A 9970-nucleotide genomic window follows, 5' to 3' on the forward strand; every position below is an offset into this window, starting at 1 on the left:
ACTGTCCACTGTGATTTTTAACAAACCCAACTCTGTTTAGGTAGGATACTTATCTTTATCTTTACAAAACTAAAGATTGAACTACTTGTAATCCAAACTCTTTTCTGTAGATTTCATGCAGATTCATATCCTTATCTAACTTAAAACAGAACCCCAACATGCCCATCTGCTTTTTAGAAATGACATGAAGCTCAAACTGAAACCTCTCATGATCATAATTGGACAAATAAATAGTCTTTTCATTTGTTTTTGTTTTTTAATAACAATATTTATCTTTACTAACGAAGATCAAGTGTCTTCCCTTCTTGATCAAAAATAAGTAATATTGAAATTCCCATCCTAATATGCATACATAATTGAAGAATTGAATGACACCTGTTTGTTTCACCAGTAAAAGCACTTACATTTCATCTTAAAACTTTAGCTTTAGTAGTAAACAAAACAGTATGTAAATTGAAGTCTCAGATTAAGTACCACATTGTAATCTGTAAATTTATTAAGGATACCTGCACATATAACTGATTACAAAAGATTCAAAGTAAGCATATCTGCTTGACACACAAAACAATTGATGTAGAACAGGCCCTTTAACTTTACAGTCAAAAAGAGCAAAGTTGTTTAATTTGGCTACATAAACAAGTCAATGGAAAAATGTTTCCTTTTAAGGATAGTGATAACCTTACTGTGAATAAACACATGCAGTGCAATTCTCAGGTCTTTTTATTTATCATATATAAAGTTCATCTGTTAAGATGTTCATTTCTTTTTCTCCTCATCCTTCTTGCTGTCAGGTTTGGAGCTGGTCTGAGAAGCCAGAGAGCCCATGGCGTTACGGATGGCCTCGTTGTTGGGGTCGACCCCGGGAAGGTTTTCCAGGACGCTCTGAAGGAACTCTGGATCCTGCATGACATCGTAGTCCTCTTCATCCTGGGCACAAAATAGATTCATTCTTATTGTAATTCAGCTCTTTTCTTTAATCCAATTAAAATGTTAAATAGGAACTGAGAAAGGCTTGTGTGTACCTTAGCTTTACTGGAGTCCATGTCAGCTCCCGTGTCCATATCCTCAGCACCGAACTCTGTATGAAAAATTGACAGATATGTGGCAATAAAAACTACTAGTATTGCAGATTGATGCCTGTTATTTATGTAATACATCACTTGTAGTCTGGTTGTACTATATTTGAGGCTAATAGAATACTTTGTAAATATAGACCATACCCCTATAAAAAAACAATTCTTGACAACAGTTTTGTAGTTAATCACACAAGAGATATTTAGGAATACATTTTGGCTTCCCAGTCTCCTACTCCTACTGGGACAAGCAAGTATAATACACTATGAATGGTACTTATACCAAGAATTACTGATCACATCAACATCAGCATATCCATTTATCTTTATCCCAACTAGCAGCTGGATTGAAACAGTTAAAGTTGCCCACAGTAATGATACAGTAATAAAGTAATGCAGGACTTTCTGTGAAGCTGATTTGCTTGCAACCCGTACTCACATGCTGCTGCTTTCTGCCTGTTTTAGTTGTTTGGGGTCTAAGACAAATTTCCCCAAGGGGATAATAAAGTGTATCATATAGTATTGTACCGTACAAGGCAGATACTTTTTACTCTGGTATTTGTCTGTGGCTTATTACAGGTTCAAGAATATCAATAATGCAAGTAAAACACACACATCACGTCTACATTGAAGCCACAAAAATGGATTCTCCTGCCTTCTTTAATATGTCTTGAGCCCCAAGTCAAAAGGCAATAATGTAGTGTGGGGATGATTAGTGTAACATGAGCTGTTAGAATCACATATATGTCAAAACAACTCTTATCAGCTTCAAAGCATTTCATGAGACTAAAGAAAAAGTGGAAGTTAAAGAATCTCACTTGTGAAAACTGAAACTAACCATTATGACCACAGACTGACTACGGAGTTGACAAATGCATGATGTACAGTTACCGTACATAAATGAGAGTGAAGAGCTTAATGTTAAAGATTCTGATATGCCTTTTAAATGTACTGATGTGATTAAATACAAGTGTTCAACCTGCTCCTGGTCCCTGCATAGACATCTGCAGAGCATAGGCGATCTGTTCATCCTCTGTCATGCGACTGAAGTCTGGTAGAGCAGGTGTGGATGAGTCTGTTTGTGGAACAGACATCTTCAACAGAGCTTCATCCGACTCTGCAACAGAAAAAGTGATAAAGCGATGTGGTGGGGACACACTCAGGTTGACAGCTACTAAACCTCTACTGAAGACGTGCAGAAATTTGCTTCTGTGATAGTATATTAAGTGGGAGGTTTCTTTTTCTCACCATCTGCGGCTGGGGAGGAAACGCCAGCATCTGCAGCTGATGCAACAGCCACTCTGCGAGCTTCATCTTCCTGTCGTTGTCTCTGCTCCTCCATGGACACCCTGAGAGCCTAGAAGGGACAGGAAGAATTCAGTAAGAAGGCATAACAACAGAGCTGCATTACTCTAAATATTAAAAAAACAGCAGGTAGCAGCAGTAGAAGAAAAATATATGATGACTAAAAACAACAGTGAACAGAAAATGAGGTGTAGAAGGTAATTGTGACAAATAAAACCAATGTGGGTGGAGTATTCTGTTTTTTTTTTTTTAGAAAAGTAGTGATTTAAATTTACAATAAAACCCACACATAAGCCAGTGAACTATTGAGGACTCTTTCTTCCTCTCTCTTACCAAAGCCAGCTCTGGGTCAGCACTTGGATCCACTCCAAACTCAAAGTCACTGGCACCTAGACCCAACACTGCACCTCCTTCTCCAGCGAGGATTGGCGAGGACAGCAGGGCGTCAGCCAGACTGGGGCCTGGAGGCACAGTGACCAGGTGGGAGCCTGCACCCTCTTTGCCATTCATTGTGTTAATGAAGGCTGTGAGCTTCTCTGTGTTCATCTCCTGCAGGAGTGAGGAAGATTAAAGTTCAGTGAGCAGACCAGAAAAACACACTGGAAAGTCAAGAAAGTGTGTATATCTTTGATATATATATATTCACCTCCTCTCCAAAGTTAATGATATCCACATTGACCTTTTCCTTCTTTAGACGCTTAGCCATTTTGACCAGCTGCAAGAAAATACATTCAGCAGACACATAAACAAAATGTATTGTCAAGGACATAAACATCTTTGATGAAAACAAAAATGAAAAACATGTCTGAATAATTCCATGACAGATGGCTCATTTCATTTCATTTTTGATTCATTTGCTCATTTCAGTGTATGGTTTCAACACAATAATACATAACAAAAAATATTTTCTCATAATTCTGAAACACTGTTCATGAGCAAACAGGAGCAGGAAGAAGAAAACTTATAATACCTGCCCCTTTCCTAATAACAAAAGATACTGAGATAAGATAGCTAACCTGTTGTTTTCTCTTTCTTTCACAAAACAAAAAATAGATCAACAATATAGAAACAATCAAATACAATCAGTTAGATCAACTCAATACATTCATAATTTCCCAGAACCATTTCTTTTTACATTCTTTTAAATTGAATGATACTTGAGCAGCATTTTAAATGATTATTGAGAGAATTCCATAATTTAACTCCATTTACTGAGATACACATTTGTTTTAATGTAGTGCATGCAAATGGACTTTTAAAATTAAATCTCCGTCTATGATCCTCCTCATTAGCTGTAAACACAAACAACTTCTGTACATTTTTGGGTAATGATTATTTCTAGCTTTAGACATGACTAATAATGTTTTCAAGTGAACTAGATCCTGAAATTTCAACACGTGAGCTTATAAACAGTCTGTTAGTATGTTCTCTCACGTTCACTTTGTTTATAAGTCTGATCGCTCCTTTCTGTGACACAAACAAAGGTTTAGTGTTGGTCACATACCTCATTGCAATAAGTGAAATATGGAAGAAAAGCGAACAGTACAACATATGGAGAGAAGCAGAATCCAAACTTTCCTTTGCTCTGTACAAAACACCAATACATTGACACAATTTTCTCTTTACATATTCTGTGAGGTTTCCACGTCAGTTTCTCATCACTTATGACTCCCAAAAATGTTGCTTCAGAAACTCTTTTAATGAGAACACCGTTTACAGACATGCTGATGTGTTCCTCCTTTTTTCTATTTCCAAAAATCATAAATTTAGTTTTAATCCAGTTAAACGATAATTTATTTTCACCAAACCACAATTTCAGTTCATCCATTTCACACACTATAGTCTCTGTAACTGACTAGACAAGAAAATTCACTAAGTATGCTGAATAGTACTGCTGATTCAGCTTGTTTTTAATCAGTCCATTTCTCAAACCTGTAGATTTCCTCAATTTCACTAGATAATCCACATAATCTATATATCGAGAAAAGAGACTTGTTTTTACATCTATATTGCAGTCATGCATTTCTTTAAATAGATATAGTTAAGAATGTGCTGAACAAAAAGCTTCATCAGGGTGCAAACAATCAATTCAACAGATTCTTTGTATCTGATATCATTCTAGGTCTACTCTATGAATCTCAATGAATCTCTATGAATATCAAGTAATTGTCTGGAAACAAAATAACCACAAATATAATGCAGAACAGACAGACTTATCCCACAATTTAACTCACTTCTTTTTCATTGTCCTCCACTGGGCTGCCAACAAATGCAATAATGCGCAATTTGTGGTTCTTGCCCTGTCTGTGCTTCAGCGCCAACTACAGTGAGAAACACAAGAAAGAAAGAAAAATTAGCAAATTAAGTGCCAATACATTTCTGTGACAAATAGAAAAATAGATATTTTCTAAACAGATATTTAGTAATATCACCAGTTTCTCTTTTTATCACAAGTTTAAATATCTGTTGTAAAAACCTCCCTATAGTTTATATTATGCTTGCCCTGAGTTTATCCTTAATATTTAGAGGTGCACTCAGAGTTAAGATAATCTAAATGTTGGACCTTTTTAAGTAAAGGCTATTTATCTTTGATTTTAATTTACACTCCATGCCCCCCATGTCTCAAAATGTGCCTTTCCACACCAATTTGTTCCCTGTTATAAAAGCTGAGAGGACCAACTATGTAAGAGTCACATACTCACATGTGCTACCCTGATGCCGGTGCAGAAGCTGATGTTTCCTCGAGGTTGCACAGCATGCAGCTTCGACAGTATCCTGCCCGTGTCTGGAGTCAGTGTTGTCAGCACTTCACAGTTGCTTCATCGAGACACAAGACAAGTGTTGTTATTTTTATACACAACAAATAGTTAGTTAATTTAACAGAGCATACCGTCTCTTACTTTGCCATGGTGATGAGGCCCACATTGTTTTCAGGGTTGCTGCGTGTCTTGGAGTGACAAACAATATTAACTGCGTCCTGCTGAGCCTGCAGCCTGGTGGGCAGAAAGTCTCCATTGCGCATGTATTCACTGTTGTCCACACTTCAAGACAGAAGAGCAGTTTTGGTTATGATCACTCATTTGGGCTGACAGATTACATTACTGTGATAGGTCAACATCAACAATAGGAAAATATGTATGGGTGTGCCTATGTATGTTACACATTCATGTAATGTATTAATGTGTGTAAACCTTTACATAATCAAAAGGGGTTGACAGCGACACTGAAGCAATTAATAAGTCAAAGAAAGACTGATCACAGTTTTGGTAAATGATGAATCTCAAGAGAACTTTATCATCTCAAAAGAGAGGATTGGATTTGATATTAAACAACATAAACACGTCAGTTTTTGGTAAATTAACAAAAGATAAATTAAATAAGCAAAATATTACAACGTTTTACACGTGATCTTGTTTAAACTGGTTTAATGAGTTTCATGTTTCAGATACAGAAGTAGGTTTGGTTTTGTTGGCTAGCTAATGCTAACGCGTCAATAAAAAGCCAATTTTAGTCCTCTTGGAGCAAAGTCTAGACTTTACTTTGAATAACGTATGGTCGTGATTTTACATCCATTATTGTTAATAAACATTTTACAAGATTAAAGGACATAATATGACCAAAAGTATCGTTGTTATGTGCAGGAAGCGCTGGCTTGCTAACTGCAGCTAGGTTGTGGAGTGACTCAGGGAATAGCGAGAGCATCTTAACCATTAAACAAAGAAATGATACTTTGACAAATGTTACAGCCAGCCAAATCAAAACATGGGCATTTCGCTAATTGAATTGTAGCTTATTTTGAATAAAATAAAGTCTCTACGTTCTTAACTTAAAACAAATTTCTAATTCCTTACCAGACCATAGTACTTTCAAGCACCATCTTGACGTCTGAGGTTCACTACGTCACCGTGAGGACTTATGGGTAATGTTGTTTGTTACATATTACATACACATTGCTGCTTTAAGGAACAAGAAAATAAATGATTTTTTTTACCACCTATGGTTACTACTGGTGGAATACAATCCGCTCCAATCGTAATGTTAAAACCAAACTAATGCAAAAATACGATATTATCATTTAATGTTACCTTGCTTGCTTTCATTTAAATATGTTTTTATAAAAAGAAGCTTGGGTAGAAGCAGTGTCTTAGTGGGTCAGCCACCCCATCGACTGTACTGGGGTGCGTTGCATGCCAAGATTTCACGGTGAAATAATAGGACACGTTGAATGGGGCACTACCAAGTATGGAAAAACAAAAACATTTAATACAGTACCATCAAAAAGTTGTCTATTTCTAGTAGGGCAAAAAAAAAAAAAAAATAGTCATGCACGTTGATCGTCTGGAAATGTTTGCCATTTATACCCAAATAGATCCCCCTGCTACATCACGTGTTCTACTAATCAATTATTTTGATAATATAGTTGGGAAATAGTCCATAATCCAATGTGATGACAGCAAATCAATATAATGTCTCTGAAATAAAAGCAGTCCAGACAACCTGAAACCTGAGTAGGCCTGTATTCCTCCCAACAAGCCGACAGCCAAGTTACAAGGTAAACAAAATTCTGTTAATCTAGAATTTGTTATATTTGAATATTTGCACCAGATCTCTTTTAATGTTATTTTTGTCATTTTGTGTAAATGTACCTTTTGGAATAAACAAGGAATTTTAAAAGCCTGTACATATACTGTACATTTATAAATGATATCTTCAAAAGTTATCTATCCCCTAATATTTATATTAATTATGCTTACACAAGACACTTTGGACTTTCCTGGTTTTGCACTTCAGGTTATATGCTTGATAAGATTTTCGTCATCTTAGTATTTGAAATGTGTGTAATGAAAATGAAGATAAATCTGATTTTGTTTGTTTGTTTGTAGGAATTCTTTTTCTTATCTGCATTGGAAAAACAAAAAAAAGACATTTGTTTGTCCTTTGTAAGAGTAATGTAAAAAAATGTCACAAAACTGCTTGTGATGCAAAAAAAAAAAACCAAGCAGAAAAGATGATACTATTTCACTTTGAATCACTCCATCTTCTTTTTTAAAACAATCTCAGATGAAGACAGTCGTACTGCTGATGGTGATGTTTGCAACATGTTTTGCAACACCCCAAGGTATTTCAAACTTAATACACCAGATTGTGTTAACATTGTAACATTAAAAAGATAAGGATGCATTGCTTCTGTTTGTTTTTAATAACAGGATTTTATATCTTGTAGTCAGTTTTTTGCTCACTGTTCTCTTGTAAAAACTATGCTGATTTAGTTTCTCTTGTGCAGATCTATCAGGCAAAGTTCTCGTGTTCCCGAGAGAGACTAGCACAGATCACGTGAAACTTTTGACCTCAAAAACCAAGTTTGACTCTGTGACTGTCTGTTTCAGGTAACTAACTGGCAGTGCCATCAGATGGCCTTTTTTATGATTGGAAATATTGCTTATCCCAGTTTCTAACAGCTGACACATCTGTTCAGATTCATCACCGATCTCTCCAGGAACTACGGTCTCTTCTCCTTGGCCACACCATCGTTCAGCAATGACTTTGTCCTCTTTAAGATCAATTCAAAAGGCGACATCAGAATGCATGCTCTGGACGGAGGCACGGACTTCCTGTCTCTGTCATTCCCGCCAAACACCTGGCACTCTATATGCTCCACCTGGCGCTCTGACAACGGCCTGGCTCAGCTGTGGGTGGACGGAAAGCAAACCATCAAGAGGTTCATCAAAACCGGGCCAATCACTGGAGCTCCCATCACCATCCTTGGGCAAGAGCAAGACTCCTACGGCGGAGGTTTTGATGCAAGTCAGTCTTTCCTTGGTATGATTACTAAACTCCATATGTGGGACTATGTACTGTCCAATGCTGAGATCAAACGCTATGTGGCGGATGCACAGTTCACCCCAGGAAATGTGTTCAATTGGAGATCCCTGGAGTTGGAAATATCAGGGGATATTTTTGTGGAAGAAGAAAGGGAAGTTATGTAACACAGTTATTGAATCACAAATCATTTGTTGCAGGTTGCACTATCAAGCACTTGATATGTTTTCTACAGATGATTACAATGTCTTCACACCCTTGAGTATTCACTTCTGTGAAAATACACCATTACAAACAATGAACATAAAACACATAAAGAAGCCAAAACTACGATTTAGAAAATATGTTTAATCCTTTAAAATAAGACATGAAAACATCACCACCACATAACTGAAACATGGCAGGAGGGACAGGCAGCACATATTGCATGAGAAGGCATTTCCGTGACTCCTATGTACATATACACATTTTATACACCGTAAAAATATAGTAATTGGAGCATATAGGATAACCAGCAATGTTGGCTTGTAAGCCGTGTGAAACATTCATGTAGAAAAAAGCGTGGGAGATTAACAACCCAGAATCGTCATGGAGAAAATCTACTGTATCATATCACAATCTAAACATGAAATATAAAATGCGAAGTTGTCAAATAGTCCCCCTTCATGGGCAACTCGCGCTATAAAGTTTCAGACATCCTTCTGTCAGTATACAGATTGTGTACTATCAGCTATAGTAAATAATACGACTTGTATTATTTCAGTCTGCAGCAATCAACAATGTTAATAAATATCTTTCTAAGAGCTCAAAGGTTGCAGATTGTGGTTCATATTGCATTACTTCAAATACATTGTAGTGTCTACACGGAGTGTGTCGCCCTTTAAAGCACCGTAGGATGATGATGTTTTTCTTGTGCCATGGTGTAGTACAAAACAACTGCGACAGAACTGGTTTGCATCCAGCAATTACACAGCACCACCCATTCAAAGAAAATGATCGTAATCACACCAAAATCCAGGTGTTACAAATATAATCTTATAGTCGAGAGCATGTTTCTCTGAATGTTTTCTTTGGTGGCTGTTTCACACTCAACCATCAAATGTGTTCAAATAGTCAGTATTTTACATTTCAGCATATACAAGAAATAATTAATATCAAGTTTATACCAAGTTGGTCAATAGTGGGTTCTAAGAGTTTCAATGTTTGTAGTAAATTTTACTTGAATTTCACAGGAATGTGGAGTTTTCATCTTGAAATGTCTCAGGCCACAGTGTAAACCAATTCTCTGATGATGATTCATTAATATTGACCGGGACTAGGTTGATGTCAGACAGCTTATCAGACATGAAATTATTAAAAGGGGGGAAAAAGAAACACAGGACATCCCAGTGTTATTACCATACACAACAATACATGTCAAAGCAGGCGTCCTGGAGTGTCTCATTTCATTGTCACTTGGATCCTGAACTTTTGCAGGAACTTTCTACTTTTCTCTTTGGTGCCACGACTGGCTTCGAATACAAAAAAGGCTCGGTCCTAAATCCTCAACTGTGCATGGATGAACATGAGTGGTTTTCATTCTTTTAAAATTCACAGCTCACATTTCCCCTTCTCCCTCTCTGCTGCACGGACCACATGCGCCTTACAAACATAAACGGCGGTACATTGCACAGTATGAGTTGATGTCTAAGACGTGTAGTTCTGCTACAGTATTTAAAAAATTACTGTATCAAAATCTCAGACGTTAAATTAAAAAAAGAAGCTTTCTGACA

General features: G+C 36.7%; 2 protein-coding genes across 2 annotated transcripts; one reads left to right on the plus strand and one right to left on the minus strand.

Annotated features, from left to right (window-relative positions):
• Positions 1 to 474: 474 nt before the first annotated feature.
• On the minus strand, positions 475 to 6375 carry LOC109990045 (26S proteasome non-ATPase regulatory subunit 4). Its single transcript, XM_020642007.2, has 10 exons — positions 6230 to 6375; positions 5279 to 5419; positions 5081 to 5195; positions 4613 to 4699; positions 3025 to 3093; positions 2712 to 2927; positions 2322 to 2430; positions 2053 to 2190; positions 1023 to 1078; positions 475 to 927 (listed from the first exon to the last, which is right to left on the minus strand). The coding sequence occupies exons 1-10, from the start codon at positions 6253 to 6255 to the stop codon at positions 757 to 759; spliced, it is 1128 nt and encodes a 375-aa protein (XP_020497663.1). The 5' UTR covers positions 6256 to 6375; the 3' UTR covers positions 475 to 756.
• A 461-nt stretch (positions 6376 to 6836) lies between these two features.
• LOC136179843 (serum amyloid P-component-like) lies at positions 6837 to 8674 on the plus strand. The gene is made up of 4 exons (XM_065958054.1): positions 6837 to 6930; positions 7440 to 7497; positions 7663 to 7765; positions 7855 to 8674. Exons 2-4 carry the CDS (start codon positions 7440 to 7442, stop codon positions 8363 to 8365), a joined length of 672 nt encoding a protein of 223 aa, XP_065814126.1. The 5' UTR covers positions 6837 to 6930; the 3' UTR covers positions 8366 to 8674.
• The last annotated feature ends 1296 nt before the right edge of the window (positions 8675 to 9970 follow it).

Source organism: Labrus bergylta, chromosome 8, assembly GCF_963930695.1.
Source record: "Labrus bergylta chromosome 8, fLabBer1.1, whole genome shotgun sequence".
NCBI lineage: Eukaryota > Metazoa > Chordata > Actinopteri > Labriformes > Labridae > Labrus > Labrus bergylta.